The following is a 21,327-nucleotide window of genomic DNA, read 5'->3' as shown; positions in this document are numbered from 1 at the left end:
CAGAGCACCTGCAGGATCTGGGCAGGAGCAAGAAGGGGCATAGTAGGATGTCTTAGAGCATTCTCCCTTCCAAGGTTCTGAAGTTCTGATAAGCACCCCATTCAGCAGTGCCCCGACTTCAGAGGAATTCTCTTCTAGGTCTGAAAGGCAGTGTCCAAACACAGGGACTGTATCCCATGTCAAACATGTTACAGGAAACTGATTCCAAGAGCCAGTATTTGTTGCTAGCTTTTCAAGGAGAGATCAAGGTTCCCTCAACGCCCAGGGGAATTTAGGGCCACTATGCTTCCCTACCCTGGAAGGTTCTCCCCATAGACTTCCCAGCCTCAATGAACAGTCAGACTAAGGGTGACAGGAAATGTAGTGCTCCTACTAACCTGCAGCCTCGGGCCTGCTAGGCACTGGAGTACTGTGCATTGTGCCTGGTCTGGAAAGGAGAAAGAGCAGGGCTGTGCTACTAATGGGTCATTATATGAAAGAGAGGACAGAGTTGATAGTGTAGTTCATCAAAAGGTCTGTGTCCCGGCAGTGTCTGCCCACAGCACTGCCTTACCCAACTTCTTCCTTCACATTTAGTCACAGAGAAATAACAAGAAATTTCAGACCCTCATCTGCCACAGGCCTCAAGTCTGAATCCTCCCTCCCTCCTTCTCTTTTCCCCTCCTTCCTTCCTTCTCTCCCTCTCTCCCTCTACCTTAGAGCCACCCTCAAGGAGTTGGTTGGGCATTGGATCCTCCTGTTTATGTCTGGGTCCATTATCAGGGAGGGTGTTTTAGTTAGTGGAGGGGTTGAGTATCATATAATCATTATAAAACAAATGGGTTTTCCACTGTGTGACAGCCAAGGGGAAGGAACCTGGATCTGCCACCCACTCCTATTTAAACAAACTAATGTCACTCTGGAGGCCAGAAGGAGCCTGCTCTGCTACCCTCCCCCACTGTGGCTTTGACTTAGCTGTCAGGCTTGCCCTCCTCCTTGAGGTGGGGGGAGGGGCAGCAGCATGACAGTACACTGTCCCCAACTGGGGATGTGAGGATTTCCAGGGTGCAGTTCCCCAAGCCACTCCATGGTAAGGAGGATTAAGGGGAGGTCCTCAGTGGTAGGTGCCACCACTGCCCTCAGACCTTCCATAGTGCCTGACCAAGAAAGACGAAAAAGTACAGCTTTCTGCCAGTCTGGATCTGACCCTGACCTCCACCTATGTGTCTGGAACATGCATCCAGACCTGGCATGGACTGGGGGGGGGGGGCTTGCATTTTCCTGTAATTCCAGTAAACCCCGAGGATCTTTTTCTCATTCTCGGGGAAGCTGATACAAGGTTTCTGAAGTCACTGAAACCTGAGCTAGCCACCGTGAGATCCCCAGAGAAAGGTTACTACAAATATGGGGTACGGTAAATATGGGGGTTCAAGACTCCCAATGACATTATCAGGAAGGCACCTGGTGACCTGAAGTGCTTGCTCTCTGGCGCCCCCATCCTGACCAACACCATTTGCAGGGAGGCCTCCTACTGGGTTCCTTAGAAGGGGCTGGAGAAGGGTGCTGACTATTAGTATGGGACCAGTGGCTCCCCTATTTCTTTGCATGAACTCCCTAGAAATTCCACGGACCCATGCCTGCAGGCAATGGAGCAAATCACCAGCCTTGCACACCTGCCCCCTTTACGATCCTGGAGTGCGGATCAAGGGTGTGAATTGAAGGCTAGAGGCTCACATGGAGCTCCGCGGCGGTTTCTTTCTCAGCCCTGGCTCCCAGCCTCAGTCTCCAGCTCCCGGGTTGCTCTGTTCTGGGGTCCCACCGGCGCTGATGGAGCAGTTCTGCGTCCCCTTAGAGAATGGGGAAGATCCAGTTCGGTGTAGAGCGTGACAGAGACAATTGCAAGGAAGAAACTCAATAAAAACCAAGAGAGAGGGAAGAGGGTCGGCTAGGAGCAGTTCCAACCAGCGAGGACGCAGCTGCCAGCTTGGGGGGGGATGCCTCTCTTTCCTGAGGCTCGGGATCTCGATCGCCCAGAACCAGAGTCGCTTTCGGTTTTGCCCAGCGCTCTTGGCAGTGCCGCATCCTCAAGCTCCTGATTGAGGAGCTCTGGTTCATCCGGCCACGCTGGGCTGGCCGGTACTGCCAGAGAAGGAGGGGATTGGGACCGAGATCCCGGCAGGAGAAGACAGAGAACTGAAGACTGGTCCTCTTGTGGACCGAGCAGGGGTAGCCCTGGGATATGAGCAGGGAATGAGAAACCTAGAGTCCGAATGCTCCTGTGGCTGTGGCGTCTTCTATGGAATCTGTCTCCCCGGGAGATATGTCCTGACAGCAGGGCAGTTTGGGTCGTGTAGGCCGTGGGAGGCCTGACCCTAATTCCGCAGCGCGAGCAGGCGGATTCTAAGGTCCGTTGGGACCTTCTGCCTCCCTGTCCTCCACATCCAGGTGCCCTGCCCCTCCCCGTCCCCCCCCCCCTCGCCCCGAAAGTCTGCTCGGAGGCGGCTCTCTTGCTCTCAGAAACATCAGCTTCTGCTCCGGGTTGCCTGCTGGCGGTGGCCTTATAGTACCTCGATGTGATAATTAAGAGCACACGTGGGCAAGCCACTCACTGTTCTGGTGGACAGAATAATAGAAAGGGGCCTGAAGGAGTCAGATGAAGGACTCTTTGGCTGGAACGGTTCTAGGGTTGGGAGTGGGTGGATGGAGAGCTTTTGAACAGGACAAGTCCTTGAAACACAACGATTGCAAATAGATGGGGAAACATGCACTTGGAGCAGACCTGGGTGTCATTTTTAGGGCGTGAATGTACTTCAGCGCGCGTGCACGAACACACACACAACACACACACACACACGCACACACACACGAGGCACCCATAAACGAGGCTCCTACGGACAAACGGGGTCGGGGCAGCCCCGTCAGGGAACAGCGAAGGTGGTGGTGCCTTAGGAGAATTCAGCCCAGGCCTCCGATTTGGGGCTGTATGGTCAGCACAGGGCGGGCTCTGGGGATGGTGGACACATCTCCCACTAACCTTCCGCGGGTGCCACTTCTCAGCCAAAGTCCAGAGCTAAGACTGAGTGCCCAACACTTGATCTGGGGGCTGCCCTGCTGTTCTCCCCTAATCCGATAACTGAACTCCTGATCAGTCCCGGTCCGGAACCCCTGCTATCTCGACCCCCTCACTGGTTGACTGGGGAACGGGAACTTGCACCCTCGCTGGGCGAAAGTGCAGAGCTGCAGGCGGGTGTTCCATAATGGCCACGGTCTCTGAAGGGTCTTCAGGCCGGGCCACCTCCTCCAAACGCGTTCGGGTTACCAGCACGCAGCCCCTGCCCTTGATCTTGAGGGCTGAGGCTAGCGCGGCGGGCACGCTGGTCGCTCCGACCTGCGCTGCCTTGGCAGCCCAGCCCCACACCCTTTGATCGGCCTTATTCATTCCAGCTGCGGCCTATTTGTCTGTCATTTTCCCCCTTTCCTCCGGAATCATTATTTATGGCAGAAAAATAAAAGGTGCTCCCTGGAAACAACCGAAGCAAGGAGTAAATTTCTGAGAAACAAGAGAGTGAATGTGTTTCCTTTTAAAGGTCATCAAAAGGGAGGCAAGGGGGAAGGGAGGGGGGAGGGAGAGGAGGAGGGAGGGAGGAAGGTCTGATCAGTGATTCCTGGAACTCATTACGGGAGAGCATTAACTAATCACCAGATCAGAGCCACGAAAAGGCAAATATTTTTTTAAATCACGGAAGGTAATTATAACCCTGTTGTTGACACTAACGATTAATAATTGATCAGGAGTTACACACAATAAATTGTCAATTTATTTCCCCATAAAAAATGTTTGCTAGTGTAGCTCGGTTTCCTCTCCTGGGCATGGCCTAGGAAGATCCACCCTGCCTGTTCAGGCTGCCTGGATCCTTACAGTCAGTCCTTGAAGAATAGTGGACTTAACTTCTTTTCAGCTCCAAATAGAACAAAATAATGTTGGGGCACCTTTTGAAAGCCTTTCCCTTAAGAGCTTGGGGCCAGACTTAAACAAACAAGCATTCTTCCTCCCCCTTCTACCTGGGATTGAAGAGAACAGACAGGGTGTTTCATAACTGTGTTAACTGTATTATCATTATTGTCTTCCTAAATAATATGTTCAATGTTCAGTTTTCTTAGAAAAGACAGCACTCTGTACCCACTCCAGGGGACGGAGGTGCTCTGAGAGACTGTTTGTAGAGAGTGCTGGTCAAGGCACACACATTTGACCCTTACAAGTGGGGTTAGCTGGGTTTTCTCCCTCATTTAGCTGTGGCTTCAGGTCCGAGGCAGACAGTGGACTGGGAGCATTGGGGAAATTATATTGTCATAGATTAATTCTCCTTAAAATAAGCCTTTAAAATATCGGTAGGGATTTGTCACTTGCATAAAGGTTTGAGACTACATCAAAGGGCACCATCCCCCCACCCATCTGTGGAAATTTATATGATGTTAATATAACATGCACATGGGGCAGACAGCTGTGTGTTCTCTCCAAGATCCACTTGGGATAGCATCCTTAAAATACTTGAAATGCTATTGTCACAAAAGCGATTTTAAAGCATATTTAATGTAGCTATAGATTTTATTTGGGGGTCTAAGTGAATGTCTCCTTGAGATCTTGATGGACTGGTTAGCTAAAAAATTAAATGGTGGCAATCATTGTAAGTATGTGGCTAGTTGGAGTGAACTTTGTAACAATTTGGAGTCTATTTAAATTTTAAAAATGCCTCTTCGACTCCCTGGATTGGTTTGAAGTGACTTTTTTTTATTTTTTCTAATTGATGACTGTGAAACTGCTCTCTCAGGACAGTAGTTTACTAAGATGGATTTCAAAAGGGCGCTCTTTACCTTTAGCCTCCTTCATAATTATTTCAGCGTCACTGTTCTTGACCCTAGGAAGCTTGGGCCTTTGGTGCCATCCAGTGCATTTGGATCAGCTGGAAAGTCGTGGAGTCTGCAGCTTTCTGATCCATAGAACTCAGCGGACCTCCTCCACTATGTAGTTCTAGCCTTTTTCCCACTTCCAGAATGAGCACCAGGAGCAACCCGCAAGGGGTTGTATGGGAGACTCACCCCAAATCCTAGCATGCCTCTGGCTACCCCTGCCCCCTTGCTCTCTCTCTCTCTTCCCTGCCTCTCCTGACTTGCAGACAAAGGTGGGTGAAGTTCTTTTCAAGTTTCAAAGGCAGTTGCTGGGCAGCTTTGCTGAGACAATAACTCTTTTATTGGGAACAAATGTTGACATTTGACGGGCGCAGGAGGCAGCGCCCCAGCCGGCCGCCCGGCAAGCGCCCCGGGTGCACTCGCTCTCAGCAGTGCCCGGGCCCCCGGGTCCCACCTGAGATTAAAGCACGAATTCTGATAAACTAGCTCTAACGCAGTCGGGGCTGTGGAGGGCAGAAAGGCTGTGGCGGTCTGACAGGGCAGATGCAGGGCCCAACAGCCACTGGCGCGACGGGGCTTGCAGGCAGTCGGTGGCTGCCCTGCCCCAGCTCCACAGCGTAGATTTCTCCAAGGAGGTCACTTCCCCCAACGGGGATTCTTCCCCACCCCTTCATAAATCACTCTATGTTTCTAAAAAGGTCCCTCTAAACACCTGCAATTTTATGTTCTTAGTGCTTATTTGAAAATCAAGTTCCCCAGTAAGATATATATTCAGGTCAGGAGGGAGGAGGATAAGCTGTGGAAATCTCTGATAATTTGTTGGGCATATAAACATCAAAGCAGCTTCATTAGCTTTGGCTAATCTCCTGAGGCCACTGAGTTGTCACCGAGAGGAGCATGCCAGTCCTCTGGGATGGGGTAGGGGTCGGGAGACCTGTGCTGCAAAAGGAACCCTGATTGTATGTCCAGGTAAGAAAACCTTTCCAGACGTTACCGGCGTTCTCATTCGGAAGACACACGCAGGAAGTATATTTGGGGTTTGGGATTTTTTTTCCTGACACGATGTAAACCACACTTCTACCTTAAATGATGCCTCTTCATTTCAGTTATCTTGAGCGGTTTGTTTGTTAAATATTGTTAACTTTCATACTGTCCCCAAATTTTTCAAAATACTTAAGTTACAGCATTTCACGTGACAGCGATACTGTCACCCAGCCTTTCAGGGTCCTGCTGATTTATGAAACATGGCTGACATCAGCAAAGCAGGGCCGTTTGTTACTGCTCTAGTGCAGTGTAAAATGGATCTGGGATGAGAGATGGGTATCTCTGGAAACCCTAAGAAACCCAAACAGAGAGACAGACAACCAAAGTGCCCTGGAATCTCCTAGAGTAGCAAGGGTCCTTTTCTTTTTTTTATCCTTCTTTTTGGCCCCCAAGAGCTCAGCTCAAGACATCTCCATTTCCATTCCCAGGAGGCATGGAGGAGAGAAAAGTATCTTATCCAGAATCGGACACTTTAGATCCAAACTCTAAATGCCCCTGCATTTCAGCCCAACCCCCAAAGCCCAAGAAGCCTTCATTCCCCTCCTCCAGAAGTACCAACTTAGTTCCTCCCCGGGCTGGCCTGCTGGGGGCTTTGCTTCAAGTACATAAGATGACTTTCCAATACCCTTTCTAACAAGACCCCAGCAAGAGGCCACTAATTTCTATGGCACAAAAAGCCACTGGAGAGAGATCCTTTTGTCAATATCAACTGGCCTAGCAATTTCCCATCCCTCGGCCACATCAGCCTATCGGAGCTGGCAGATGTTTAGACAAGATTTTATAAATCGTTCAATCTCGGCCCATAATGAACCCCAACTGACCATTCCAGAGCAGCCCAAAGCACCAGAGACCTCCCCCGCTGGGCTCCAATAACGCTCCCCCGCCGTACTGTTATTAATCATGGGATGAAATAGGTGAGCCTCTTGAAAAATAAGCGTATGATTGATTAAAGGGCAATCTAAGGAACCATTATTCTTGCTTTATAAACGTAAGTTATATTCACTCAATTTATCTCTGCAAAGGAAATAAATGATTGTTCACTTCTCCTGAGAAATTTTATTATATGGGTATCTACATAATTTGAGAACCGCTCAAGTGACAGAGTGCGGCTTTTATGATACTAATCAAAGGGGCTGGGTTACTTGGCTGCAAATTCCAGGCTGGTCCTGTAATTACGAGGTGAGGAGACAATAAAGAGACAATGTCTGAGGATGTTTAAACTTTTCTTTCCCCTGAGGGGAAGGGTAGCAGAGCACCACAGTCAAGAATCTGCTTCCCACCCCTCTCCTCTTAATGGGGACTAAACGGAAAGGAAAGGGAAGAGTCCTTCAACAAATGTGCGTGATCTTATGTCAATTGAGACATTTCAGGCTCAGGAAAACAACTCTTCCCATCGCAATTTCTTGTGGGAGGGTCCTCTCCAGTGTGAGTGGGAAGACCCTTCTTCAGCACCGCGAAAGAAGATAAAATGCAGAGAGAGGTGGCATATCCTTTTATTTTTCCAGGTTTTAGAAATTTACACTAAGTAGGGATTTGCATATTCAGAGAACAAAAAAATCTGAATTATTTTCTTGCAACACATTTGTATGTAAATCATCTGGAACCATAGGTATCTCCCCATTGTACATTTATACCTTCCCCTCTCCTGTCTGGAATTTCAAATAAGCTCAAGGAAGAAGTTTATTTCACTGACTAGGCTCTTCATTTAAAAAATGAGCTAGGATCACCTGCCGGTGGGGGACGGGATGAGGGGGAACCATGGCCACCCTAGGCCTCCTACCCAAATCACTGCCCAGTAAAAATGAGCCCTGAACACCATTTTCTTGTAGGCTAGTTTGTTTTTATTTACAATTTTAGATATAAATTAGTAGAGAATTCATGTTAAACAACCAACAGAGATTGTATAACCAGCAATGTTCAAATAAAAACCAGGCAGAATTTATTTACAAAAGTTTTAGATTTCATTGCAATACAACTTGCATAAATTACTAGAAGCTTTATATCATTATAAAAATAAATATCAAATTTGTTTCCACTTCTGAAGGACTTAAGTTCTTCAATCACATTAGTTCTACCGTGTACATTTTTTTTACAAATAAATTTTACAGCAAGTCCTATCACACCTATAGAATATATACCGTGGCAATGAAGTGATCAAGATATCCTGAGAAAAAACAGATTGTTTCCAAAAGTCACACAAACATGGGGAAGCTATACTATGCCAATAAATTCACATATGCCCAACAACGTGTGTCCGGTCTTTAGTGTCTGTGGGCTGGTAGTGCAGTGCGCATCCTCCTTTACAGTGGCACAAAATGTGGTCCGGATTTCCACATCTGGGGTTTGTATCTGTGTACTTATGAGCTTGGGGAAGGAGAATGGCCTCCTGACTTTTATTTATTTTTTTCCAAAGCAATTGTGACACCTACCTGTGGACCAAGGAAAAAACCAAATCATGCCAGATTCTTTAGTTCCACATGAACACCGTTACCAAAAACAAAACCAAACCAAAATACAAATAAACAACAACGACAACAAAACCCCACAAGCTTGTATCTCCTGGTTCTGCCTCTTTGCCATCTTTAGGATCTGGGGCTAGTTTGCAACAGCTCTGGACTAGGAGAGCTACAGAGTCCAGTGTGTCTTATGAAAGACCAGCCCTTGTCGGTGTTCCTTTAATCTTATTCTGAAAACAACACTCAAGTTCCTGCACAACTCATGTATCAAGCAAGTGTCTTTTATGTTTCTAAAACAATTCTCAATGACATGGAGACTTTTAAACCATCATCAACCAATGCAAGTAGTGGTGGGGTGTATGTTACATGTTTGAGGATGCATGCGTGTGTGTGTGTGTGTGTGTGTGTGTGTGTGTGTTGAGAATAAAGAAGTGATTCTCCAAAGCACAACTTGAGCAGAAAAGAAGAAATATATAAAACAGAAGGCAAAGAGGCCAGAAGGAAGCCAGACTCGATTCTCCAACCCTTGACAAGCAAAACCACATTACACAGGGCATAGGCTTGGGGCTGGAGGATGCAGAGGGAACCCACTTACTTGCACTGCTGAGCTTGGCCCTCCTATAGGTAGGGCTGGACTCCTGCGCCAACAACTGCACAGCCCTCACTGGCATCTGTCAGGGGAGGGGCAGTTAGTGAGGTCAGGCTGCAACCCCTGGCAGCTAAGCACCTATCAGCTTTTATCTCTGCAAGGAACACTCCCAGGGAACTAAGATCCATTTTACTTATGCTCCTTCCTGTCCCTTCCTTTCTTCCTCCTCTTGAGCCTCCATCTCAGGGATGCCGAATTAGGAACAATGTAGGCAGTGTGAGAAAATCAGGCCTCTGAGAGTTCCCAAGACCCTGCGCTTTCCTCGAACCAAAGGCAGAAAGGATTCAGCCAAGCTCTACTTAACCAATGCGACAGAGGGAAGACTACACCCAGCAGAGGGGCAAGCGCAGTTTTCTTTGCCTGGCAGTAAATTTGCCAAAACAAGATAGTTACGATGATAACAGCAAATTAAATAAGGAGTACATGAAACAGGGTAGATGCAAAAGGAGGACAGGCTAGTCCTCTTCGACTTCACCTTCAATCCTCCTCACACTGGCTTCTGGTCTGGCAAGCCGCTCTGTCTGTTCAAAGGTCTCCCATTCCTGGAGCCCTTTCCCAGGTTTCTAGCTAGTTCTGACTCACCAGGATCCCTCCCCGCCGGCCTCGGGCAGCCTACCTTTCTTGGGCTCGTAGCCGCCGCCAGGAGGCCTGTAGTGGGACTCCAGCGGGTGCGAGCCCGTCTTGCCTGCGTCGCTAGCCGCCTTGGGCATGGCGTGTAGTGTCTCGCCTGGTGCGGAGGCCGCAGCGTTGTACCGCAGAAGGCTCTGGCCTTGCAGCGCGGCGTTCAAGTTCCCGTAGTTTGTGTAATTGCCATAGAAAGGCGACGTATAGTAGAGGTGGCGGCCCAGCAGCGGAGAGGCTGAGTAGGGCGAGCCTCCCGGAGGGGCCCCAGATGAGGCAGGCGCGGCGGCAGCTGGAAGCCCCGGAGGTCCGCAACCCAGGCCCAAGCTTGGCTGCTTGAGGTCCGAAGTGGCGATCTCGGCCAGCGACCATAGCTTGGGCTTGTTGGGGGGCGGAGGCGCTCCAGGCGACGTCCGGCTGCCTAGGGGCGTCTTGCCACCGCTGCCACCGCGCGGCGCGACTTCGGGCGCCGGGCTCAGCAGGGGTGCCTCCACGCCGGTGAGCGGAGAGGAGGTCACAGGCTTGGGAGGCGCCAGGTCCTGCTCGCATTCGTCTTCCTCATCCTCCTCATCCTCCAGGTCCTCAAACTTGTCCTTACACTCCGAGCCTGATTCGCACAAGGGATCCCCGGGGCGGCAGGGCACTTTCTCCCCATCTGACTCCGCTGAGCACGAGTGGTCCGTGAGCGAGTCGACGTGCAGACTAATCCCTGCGGGGACACGGACACGATGGGCACAAAGTTGGGCCAGCGCGTGCACCCACAGTCCCTTCTGCCCAAATGTCCTGCACTGGGCCTCCCCATGACCCCGTACCTCGCCCCAAGGCATTAAGCGCGCCCCAACATCTCCGCAGTGCCCGAGGATCTCCAAACCAAACCCCGCGGGCCCAGAACGAAGCCGTTTAGCCGCTTTTGTAGGCCCGGGCCCCGGGTGGCAGGTGCTTAGCATCAACCCCAACCATTGCCCGCCTGGGAAGAAAGCTCCTTGAGCCTCCGCACTGACCTCGGCCCCGCTCACCTTCGTCCTCTGCGGAGGTCTCTGTGCCGTCCTGAGCCTTGTCGGGACTCTCCTCCTTGTTCCTGGCAGCATCTCCTTCGTCCTCGTCCTCGTCCTCGCTTTTGTTCCTCGGGGCCCAGGTCATCTTGTTCTCCTTCTTGAGGCGCCGGCGGGCGTTGGCGAACCAGGTGGAGACCTGCGTGAGGGTCATCTTGGTGATGATGGCCAGCATAATCTTCTCTCCCTTGGTGGGGTACGGGTTCTTGCGGTGCTCGTTGAGCCAGGCCTTCAGTGTGGCAGTGGCGTCCCGCGTGGCGTTCTTGCGGTACGCGGGGTCGTTGAGCTGGTAAGGGTAGGCCGCGCTGCCATATGGGTGATAGCTGATGGCGCCAGTCATGCCGGTGGTGTGCGTGTCGTATGGCGAGCCCTGGAAGCCACAACAGCCTGTGAGTGGAGGGTACGTGGGCCCCTCAGGCGTCGACCCCCTCCCCCAAAGGCGACCCTTCGTTCGCCCCCTCCAAAGCCCAGCCCCCCCGCCTTTCTAGCTTAGCTTCTCTGGGCTGCGAATCTTTCTGCAGAGAGCACTCAGGAGAAACACACGGCCAGCTGTCGGAAACAAAACTCCTGGCTTTTGACTCTAGAATTTCGTTTTAACTGTCTTATTTTTTTCTCCTCTGCAACTACCTAAGTTCCCGAGTAGCTCCAACAATGTCTGAAAACACATTCTCTGGATAGCTCCGCAGTTCTGCAGGTAGTACTTTCCTGAAATCTAAATTTCATCGGATGCTTCCCGCGCTGCTCCCTCTCACCCCTTCCCTCCTTTATGTAGTTAAAAAAAAAATAGTTCGGAATCCTACTCCGGAATCCTACTCCGCTATTCACATTCTAAAGTAGAGTAAATCCAATTTGCAACTCAGAAGCCAGCCAGCTTTCACAATTCTTCAACTACGCAGCAATTAGCATTTAAATTCATCTTTTAACGTTTAAATAGATGTCTGTAACCTTCTCCCTAGGCCTGATTTTCACCTAGGGTATGAACCGCCCCGTCCCCCCTCCCGCCACACCAAGCCCTCCCACTCCCCAAAACTGCTCAGACACACTTCTGAGCGGCCCATTCTCAGAATCCAGAGATGTTCAGACGGGTCTTGGGGCTCTGGAGCTGGAGCCCATAGGCCGTGCACGAACTCCGGCAGCATATTTAGCAGGTCCCAAAGCCGTCAACATATTTTTTGAAAGCCAGATCTGAGAGACAGATAAAGGCCAAGACTAGAGAGCTTCGGCCTGGGTCCAGGGGCGGCAGCCGGAGACTCGGTGCCTTCCCCCCAACTCGGTGACCCCGCCACTACTCGCGTGGCTGAGAAACTCGACCCGTGCGGCAGTGGCCCTAGAGGCCTGGGCAGCGGCAGCCCTCGGCCTGGAACCATGTGGGAAAGCCGCGGGCCGATTCTGCAGCCCCAGCAATCTGCAGGCGCGAATTAGAGACAACTCATGGCCCCGGTCCGAGTGGAGTAGCACCTCGCACCGGCTTAGAGGAAATCATCCCACAACCGCTGCGTGTCAGCCCGATCCCTTGTTTCGCGCGGCAGCGGGTGCTGGTGATTCCGGAGCCGCCGCCCGCGCCGTGTTCCCAGTATCCCCGCTCAACCCGAGCCAGGGGTTGGGGGTCTCCCAGCCCCCACCCCAAAGCGGTTACCATGTAGGACGGGAAGCCCGCGGCAGCTGCAGCGGCGGCGTCTGCGGAGTACTGCAGCGGACTGCCGAAGCCGGTTGCCGCCTGCGCTGTGAAGGCCGCCGAGCCGGGGTACGGACTGAACGCGGAGCCCGACGCCGAGCGCGCCAGCTCCTCGCTGCGCGGCGCCGCCAGCGCGGACGCGCCGTACGCGGGGCACGAGTAGAGCGCCAGCGAGCCGGGCGCTTGGTACAGGTAGCCCTGCGGGTAGGACATGGTGGGCGCGGGGCACGAGGCCCGCGTCACGCAGAGCAGCGGGCAGCGCGCGCGGCGCCCTCCATCCACGCCCGGCCGGGGCGCACCAGGGCTATGGGCCCGGGCAGGCTGAGCTGGGCACTACCCTGGGAGGCCCGCGGGCCGGCGGATCGGCGGGGTGGCGGCGGCGGCGGCGGCGGCAGTAGCAGCAGCAGCAGCAGCGCGGAACCGGTGGGCGCAGCCGCGCGCCAGGCCGGCGGTCGGGGTTTGGGGGAGTCTGCAGTCGGGAGTGAGGAGTTGAGGAAGGAGCGTTGGAGTTTCCGAGGGACATTGGAACGCGGAGCTGTCCGTCACACTCTCATTTGCATAGTCTGGTGCTCGCCCCTCCCCTGCTCCGCCCGCTGCTGAGGCCGAGCCCAGGCCGGGGGAGGGGCAGAAAGCGATGGGAGGGGAGTGCTGGTGAAGGCGGAGGAGTGGCAGCGAGCGGTAGGAGGGAGGGACGTGCAGGCTTTTGTCGCGCAGCCTCTTCTAGCCGCTCCCGCCCCAGCCCGCGGCCTGCCGCGGTGAAGTCAGGCCTGGCCAAACTGGGCGTAGCTCTCACCCCCTCCCACTGGCATGTCCTCTCAGCCACGTCCGCGCACTCCGCTGCTGCCGCCGACTCCAGCCTCGGCCCAGCCACCTTCCTCACTCCCCGGGCCCCATTCAACCACCACCAGCGCTCTTGCTCTCTTCACACTGGTCTGCAAAGGCCTTCCACAGTCAGGCCGGTCCGATCCACCGGGAGGGACGAACGGATCAGGCATCCCTCGTCACCTTGAAGATGCCGGCCCAGGTTCCATCCCGTGTCCAGTGCAGAAGCCGCAGGGAGATGGAGGGTAGTGTGGAGCTACCTGCAGAGTTGCTGGGCAGTCTCACTTCTACAGTCCTCTGTCCGCCTAGCCTCAAGACCGAGGCTGCCCGCGTGGCCTCGCGTCTGGTGGCCTGTCCCTGGCGCCTGTGCTGCCAAGCATCGACCCGGAAAAGGAGCGTTTTTTGATTTGGAGCTGTTCCCAGAAGGCCCCTAGATGACGCGGCTTCTGTCCCAAGTACGGAGAGAAGATTCCAGGCTATGTGTTAGGAACTTCGTGCCTATTAACGTCTGGAACGCGTCAGTGAGTGATTCGCCTCAAAAAAAAAAAAAATCCCCAGCCACCCTGACCCAAAAACAGTTTTGTTTTCTTTTGTTAAGTTGAATGCGTCTTCGAATTTGGGGAAGACTCTCGACAGAAGAGTTGTCTGTGACTTTGCTAGAGTCTCACTGCCACTTCTTGAAGGGACATGGGCCAGCCAGTGAGGTGGCGCATCGGCTTCACAAGTGGCTAAGGTAACCTATGGTTCAGGAGGTGACTCGCTGGTCCCTCAGGCTGAGTGGTTAGCGAAAGTTGGAATCGCCCCTAAACTGCAACCCCCCATACCTGCACTCCTTCCCCATGTGAGGGTGTGGGTGGCCAGAGGGGCCGCGGGCCCAGTCCACTGGACCTGAAGGACTGCCAATGGGGGGCGCTCGGAGACTCGTAGGGGTCAGGTATGAGCTGGCCCGGGAGGGGGCGCCCACCCAACAGGTGTCTAGTCCTTGAAGCCGGCTAGGTGGTGCACGCGGACTCTACAGGCTGTGGAGCAAGCCTGAGCTCAGATCAGCTGCCATTTCATCCTTGGTGGGCTCTGAAGCTTGTAGAGGGCGGCAGAGGTCTCCAGCGTGAGAGTGACCGGCTTCTGCGTGGGATTGGACTGTGGCACTCGGCTCCGGCTCCGGTGCCAGATCCATGGCACCCAATGAACGCAGTAGGCAGCCAGGCTGCGATTTGTTTTTTTCCCCAGGTTCCAGGAAACCAGGAGTCAATTGCAGTGATGGAGTGAGGATTATTTTTCCCAGGCAGGCAGGCAGGCAGGCAAGCGTGTCTACCCCTTTTGGTATGTCCTTTCCACACACTCCCTTTATCAGACTTTTAACACTGCCACTACTATACCAATGCATCCTCCCCTCTCAGGACGCTTGTCACTCTCCCCTACAAACCTTTCAAGACCCCTTTACCAGTCTCACCCTCCAAGTCTCAGCGCATCTGCAGAGCCCGCTCCCCAAAGACTCAGAGCTAGGCCATAGCATATTGCACAGCATCTACAGTGATGACCCCAGGTCCACCTAGTTCAGGGGAGAGACAGAAAGGAAAACGAGGGAGAGAGGGAGGAAGGGAGGGAGAGAGGGAATTAGAGAGAGAGAGACAGACAGACAGACAGAGACAGAGACACCACTCTAGCGACTCAGTGCAGGGCAACTGGGTGGAGCCAAATCTGCATATTCAGGTATTTTTGTTTTCTTGGGAAGGAATTCCTTTGGGAAGAGGCCTTCAATGAGATCCCACATACTGTATAACAAACAATCCCGGGTCTGACTAAGGCATTCAGTTAACTTCCAACTAGATTGGTTTAAGTTTTTGTATACAAAGTCTCTACATTTTACCTCTCTCTGTGTGTGTGTGTGTGTGTGATTGTATGAATCTTGATCTTTTCATTTCTACTGCCAAACTTTCAGTGAGGGTTGCTCTACCTTCTGACCTCTGCCAAGGATGGAAGAGAAAGCAGCCAGTTATTACAAAAATCTAGCAAATTGGAGCAGGTCCTTATGGCTAGATGCAGCTGATTTGGGCATCAATTAGCTACATAACTAGGCAAGCATGTTATGGAGGGTCCCTGTGCACAACAACCCAGAAGTGCAGCCCTCATGTTTGGTGCAACCTACTTACCAAGTCCCCTGTATTTCTTCCAGCAATTATCCTCTACCAAAATCTGAAATTTCCACACTGCTGCCTGTTACTAATAAAAACTGGCTACCTTGTGCAATTAAACAGTCGAATCTGACTACATGCCGATTTTATTGGTAGTGACTGTGGCAAATTAAAATGCCCATACAGGCACATTAACGAATGAGTTCCCCATTGTTGTTGGGGTGTTTAAACTCCGTTTCACATTAATGCTCCCTAAGTCTGAAAAAGCCAATTTTTCTTTTCTTGGGTTAAAGTTGGCTTGATCTTTAAAAACCACCACCAACAAAATCAATGAGTAAAATTTACTTTCCAAGTGTGGAGCCTGGGTAGAACGTTCTCACTGCTGCTAAGGTCACTGGGGTTAGCTCAAATTGCTCTAAATACACACTGCTAAGACCCTGACCCAGCAACTTACTTTTCCAAGAACGGCATGGATGATGTGGTCCAGGGTAGGAGGGGTGTTCAGGTGTACCGGTCTCTTAGGAAACCTGGTGCTTGGGTCCTGTTTTTCCCAGCTACTTAAGTGGGATGAACCATGTGCAACACTGAGGACAGTCGGGTGACTGCTTGGAAAGCAAAAGCGACCGCCTGTAACAGTTTCCTAGGTTGCGGGTGCTTCCTGTGGACCCTCCCGGTGTGTGTAGCAGAATTAAAAACAAATACAATTAACATGGTAAAGTCTTTACCCCACCTACAGAACTGCCCTGTGGCTTTCTGGAGGCTATGCGGGCCAGAGTGACGCGGCAGACGGCGAGGGGGCGCTGTGGCTCGCGCCTGCCGGCTTTGACCCAGCTGCGAAAACCTGGCGCTGCCACCGCGCCACCGACGCGTGGCTGACGCCCCGCCGGTGGCCGAGTCTGCCTCTTTCCACGCCTGTTTTATTCGGGAAAGACGGAAAACAATACCAGGACATTTCAATAAAGCCAGAGGCTCTTACTCATTCTGTTTCAACTCTAGCCTTCGTGGACTATTTAAGTCTGGGACCCAAAATAGCTGCCACTTTTGTGTGTGCAGATTTTTTTAAATTAAAAAATCTTACTTTTTAAGTGGGTTTACTTTAATGAGGTACATTTAAAATGTAAGTAGCTTGCAGTGTATCAAATCACATTCTATTACATTCGCTGCCAGGACTTTTTGGCGTGTGCGTGGCGCTCATCAAGGGAAAAAAAATGAAGAGACGTGAAGTCAAGCTTTGCTATTTTTTTTTCAGTTTCGTTTTCTTATAAAGGTTTTCATTGCATCAACTTTAATTCCACAAACAAAGGCACTCTCCCTTCCGACTTCGGCTGTATTGGGGCTGCTTCAGTATTTCTAATTTCTACAGCCGATGCACTTTCCAGAAAAAACGCTCACGCGGGACAGCCCACTGAAAGTGAACGGTCTTTGACACCCGCAACCTGGAAGAAGTCTGGGCCTCACCTGGGGTTCTCAAACCAGCGGCTTGTGAGGCTTGGCCTCCTTGGTGGGTACCCCAGGAGCCTGTCTCTGCGGAGCCGGGATCTGCCTTTAGCCCTGAGCTCCCTAAAAATAAACAAAATAATAAAATAAAAAGGCACGCACTTTTTTTTTCGGGTTTCCCTCCCGAAGACCGAGAATTCCAATAACCAGCGCTTCCTCCTCCAGATCCTGGTCGGTCCTCCACTCGGCCAGCTGGTCTCTCCAGGTTTTCGTTAGTGGGCAGCGTGAGTCCCCATTCTCCGGTTGACGTCCAGCCTCAGACAGGCTTCATGAAGTTTCTCTCCTGCCCCGAGTCGGAACAAGCCTATTTCTCCACATCTGGCCTTTCAGTCGCTGCCCTTGCCTCTGTCTGCGGCTGTGGAGCTTTTCTCGCTCCTTCTCCCCTCTCACGTCTCTCAGCTGCCATCCTGCAGTGCTCATGGCAAGGAGTCCACGAGAATGGGCCCAGATCCCTGCACCCCGCCGAGCTGTGGCTGCGGCTGGCCGGCTAGAACTCCGGGAGTCCACCGCGCCGCCACCAGGAGGGAGCGCAGCGCGCGCAGACTCGGAGCCGGGGAAAGATCGACTAGGGATGGCTAGTTTGCGGTCCAGGAACCTGTGAGGGAGTTAAACGCGATCGGTGTTCCATTTCAGGAACGTCGGAGTGTGTGTGCGGCTAGAGCAACTTCAACAGTCTGCTCCCCTGAGCCTGGCCACCCACGAGTGCCTGTAGCCCGGCACTGAAGACTCAGGGTCCCAACCTTTACAAGCTGGCCTCGGAGTTCCTAGGAGTTGCTGATTCGCAGTCTTGGGAGACAAGTCCCCCCAACCCTCGGTAGCTGCACTGGGTTCTGCAGTCAGGTTTGCAGACATACTGTGCACCTGGTTGGTGATTGCGGTTCGAGCCCGGCCTCAGGAGCAACTGCAAACCAGCCTAAGCCCGGGAGTTGTCTTTGCTAGAAGGAAAGCACAGCAAGAAGACCAACAAGTCCTAAGTCTTTACACATTTCTTTCTCCCAGAAAGCCAGGCCCGGTGGAGTGTGCCTGGGGCTGGGCTTAGTTCAATCTTGTCACCACTGGTTCAGACATCCACACAGCTCTTCTGGACATAGTCTGGGCGGCATTTAACCCCGAACACACTCGCCTCCCTTTCCCCAGGCTCTCTCAGAATGCTCTTACACACTCAGGAACTTAGTGTAAGGAGCATTCTATTTTTTAAGAAAAAAATGTGAACGTGGGGAGGGAGGGAGAGAGATGACAAGACAAGGGGTGTAGAGTTAAAAAAAATGGATAAATCCGCATTGAAAGTAAAACACACCAACCCGGAGAGAGTGGTATTGGTGCACAGGGCAGGTAGGGATGCAGACTCATGGACTCTGGAGAAACATTAGGGGAAATGTACAGATTTCACATTTACAGGAATCTGAAGATGCCTGGGTCCAGCGTGATAGGGAGGCCTCCAGAATAGAGATGCACTTCATATTCCCACTTCAGAACTCCAAGCCAGACCCGGAGTAGAAGGCACCCCAACTATCTGGGCTCTGACAGCTCAAATTACTTCAAAGATATGGGAGTCGGTAAGAGCTGCTGTCCACCCAGAGAGCATAAGAAATACTACATGGGTGCTGAGACTCTGTTATGGAGTGGCAGGCTTTGACCTTCCAGTGACAATTCTGACGATGGGTCAAGGTGTATCCCCTGGTTAAAAAATGTTGCCCAGGATGGAGGTGGAGTGGAGCCACTCAGGTCATCGGGAGGCTGGAGAACAAGGGAGGAGGAAGGGGCTGTGCTGGAGATGGAATTTAAAAGCAAGTGGCAGTGTTTTGTGCTTGCAGACAGAGAGAGGGGGCTCTTGGAGGAAAGTCTGCACTCTATTTCAGGCACTGGATCCCCATGTGGGGCCGGCTGGCTCTCATTCCTGTCAGTAGGGTTCTGTTCTGAAAGACACTCCTGAGAGGAGGTAGGTAAACATCACAGGGCACTAACAATTCTTATCCGAGAAGAACAGTTGAGTGAGACTATATGTATCGCGGGGCGTTTTTTGTGAGTGTGAGTGTGTGTGTGTGTGTGTGTGTGTGAGCTATTCATGCTTCTAAAATATTTACAGTTAGGCACTAGCCTTACAAAGGAGCACCCTAGGCATGGAAGTGTAATGTGCTACTTGTGGGAAGCATCTGATTTTTAAAAAATCACTTAAACATCTTTATTCTGCATCTCTCTTCACTATAATAAATAAATGAAAGATGTATTGGGTTTGCAGTTTAACCTTTAGAACAAATGGCATCTGGGTGTGTTTTGGGGGCGTTGTTTGAGGCATGGCAGGGACCTGGGCAGGGTGTTTTCTCACAGGAAGTCTGAGATGTGGACCTGTTCTGCTCTGGACTGTATACCGAGGAAGTCTAGTAGGCATAGATCCTACTAGGAGAGGTATACTGCAGGCACGTCACCTGCACGCCTCTGTGGGAAGTGCCTGACTCCTCTCTGTATGGAATTCTCATTATCCCATGGTGAACAGTGAAGGTATTTTAGAGAATTCAAATAAGAATTAGAGAGGGGATGCCAGGAGACAGGAAGCCTGGAAGAGCCTGGGAGGGAGCATGAAACTGGAAAGGCAGACAGAGAAGGAGAAGCAGCAAGGGTGAAGGAAGGCAAGGCCCTACCACAGCCCCTGTATCTCCCAGGCCACCTCTCCTCCAAGACTGGAGCACAGGGCCTTTCTTGAAGGCCACTTGTCCTTGCTGCAGCTAGAGGTATGGGGTATTTGCAAACCTAAGTCTCAGGGGGAGAAGTCCTTTACAAGGAAGGAAGGTCTTCCTGGATTAACCTGCTACAGAGGCTAGCATATTTGCAAGCCTCTCTTTCCCTTTGTTCCGTGGTTTGAACCCCATAAACCTGCAGCCTTGAGATACTGCCACCCCTGTCTGTCCTACCTCCTGAGGTTCTTCTACTGGCTGCTTCCCCTAGTGAAGCCTTCCATTTTACAAGTGTTTCCAGGGACTAGCTTCATGGCTCTCCCTACTTCATACCCATCTCCATGCCACCCAGTGTACACAGGCAAGCATCGATTAAATGAGTGCATACACTTGGCTCTTGACTGGTCATCTCTGGAAGGCGCTTGGGAGGAAAGAAACATATTGTAGACATTTCTTTCATGTGCTCACTCCCAGCCCCACCCAGAGGCTTTTTATATGTACCCGTGTTTGTCTAATCTGAAGTCAGAAGAGCCTCACTTTCACACGAAGATCTATTCTGTTTCACTTTGGCACATTTGCTGGTGAACTATAGTAAAGTCTTAGGTTTGTGTCCCTCTACCCGGCTGCAGCACCAGTTACTTCTGCTTTGATAAAATTCTTCTTGGGAACTCCATGTAATTTCTGAATTAGCTTTGCAATGTCTACAAACAGCCTGCTGAGGTTTGACTGGGATTCAATTGACAATGGAGATCAATCTGTGGAGATTGCTTTCTTAAAAGCATATTGACTCACTCAATGTGATTTTTTTCCGCTTTAGTCAGATTTCTAAATTGTTTGCTTGGGATTGCTATATGGCTTTTAGCGTGCAAACTTTGACTGTATTTATTAACATTATTCTGCAACGTTTTATTTATTTATTTGCTATTGAAATGCATTAAAAAATTTTTTTTCATCACAATTTTAGAGATGTAAAAGTGAGTTTTGTATACTGACTTTATGTTTTTAACCTTCCTAGCATCTGGCAGTTAATAATATTAGCCTTTTGTAAGTTAAAAAAATCTTTGTTGCATGTTCACAAAAATTTTATATCTTTCTGATTTACTTGTCTTCTTTTTCATTAGCTATAAAATATTAATTGTATGAAACAGTGGGCTTCATTATGATGTTTTCATACCTGCATGTAAAGTACTCTGTTAGTGTCTCCTTCCAATGTGTAAAGTGATTACTTATATTATTCTATGATTAAATAAAGCTCAGGAATCGGACATTGAGGTAAAAACCTGATTGATCAGAGAAGCAACCAGTAACCTCCTCTCTCTTTCCTTCCTTAATTTAAAAGGGGCTCTTAAATGTTTCTAAGTCTCTCCCTCCTACTTCCTGTGTCTCTCTATATGTCCTGGGTCCTCCAAAATCGCTATGGCTAATTCTGGTCAGCTAGTGGCTAGCTCCACCCTTGATTCAAGGTAAAATTCCGTGTTACTCTGGGGATCAAAATATCCCACAACACCTGTTTCTATCACTGACCCATCTCTTCTCCCCTAATCCTCTCGTACTCTGTATAGGCCCCCCGTGTACACTCATTGTTACCTCTGTATTCCTCATGTGAAAGGAAATTTGATATTTTTCTTTCTGAATCTAGCTTATTATATTTATCATGATGGATAATGCGGAGTCCCATCTACTTTTCTGCAAGTGACATGATTTCATTCTCCTTTATAGCTGTATTAAGACCTCACTATGTCAATGCCCAATGTTTATTTTCACTGATGACCCCTTGTGTCTTCACTACCCTAGTATTGGGCTGATAGTCTGGAGGAAGC

The 21,327-nt window shown here is 51.0% G+C and overlaps 1 protein-coding gene across 2 annotated transcripts; it reads right to left on the bottom strand.

Moving 5' to 3' along the window:
* Positions 1 to 7,408: 7,408 nt before the first annotated feature.
* Irx2 (iroquois homeobox 2) lies at positions 7,409 to 17,921 on the bottom strand. 2 transcript variants are annotated; one of them, XM_040757733.1, is made up of 5 exons: positions 16,938 to 17,921; positions 10,674 to 11,079; positions 9,653 to 10,366; positions 8,983 to 9,058; positions 7,409 to 8,360 (listed from the first exon to the last, which is right to left on the bottom strand). In XM_040757733.1, the coding sequence occupies exons 2-4, from the start codon at positions 11,047 to 11,049 to the stop codon at positions 9,006 to 9,008; spliced, it is 1,143 nt and encodes a 380-aa protein (XP_040613667.1). In that variant the 5' UTR covers positions 11,050 to 11,079; positions 16,938 to 17,921; the 3' UTR covers positions 7,409 to 8,360; positions 8,983 to 9,005. The 2 variants fall into 2 exon arrangements, with proteins under 2 accessions (XP_040613667.1, XP_005065506.1); XM_005065449.4 differs by lacking the exon at positions 16,938 to 17,921 and adding an exon at positions 12,346 to 14,337.
* Between the last annotated feature and the right edge of the window lie 3,406 nt (positions 17,922 to 21,327).

This window comes from Mesocricetus auratus, unplaced genomic scaffold (genome assembly GCF_017639785.1).
Source record: "Mesocricetus auratus isolate SY011 unplaced genomic scaffold, BCM_Maur_2.0 Super-Scaffold_100015, whole genome shotgun sequence".
Classification (NCBI taxonomy): domain Eukaryota; kingdom Metazoa; phylum Chordata; class Mammalia; order Rodentia; family Cricetidae; genus Mesocricetus; species Mesocricetus auratus.
Note: the sequence above shows the minus strand (reverse complement) of the source record. Positions and strands in the feature narration are given on the sequence as shown.

Bases quoted from the DNA above. Each gene is read 5' to 3' on its own strand.
- Irx2 (XM_005065449.4), bottom strand. From the start codon at position 12,597: ATGTCCTACCCGCAGGGCTACCTGTACCAAGCGCCCGGCTCGCTGGCG. The intron at 10,367-10,673 runs GTGAGCGGGGCC...GTGTCCCCGCAG, and splicing joins GACCTCCGCAGAGGACGAAG to GGATTAGTCTGCACGTCGAC. The intron at 9,059-9,652 runs GTAGGCTGCCCG...CTCCCCTGACAG, and splicing joins CGGCTACGAGCCCAAGAAAG to ATGCCAGTGAGGGCTGTGCA.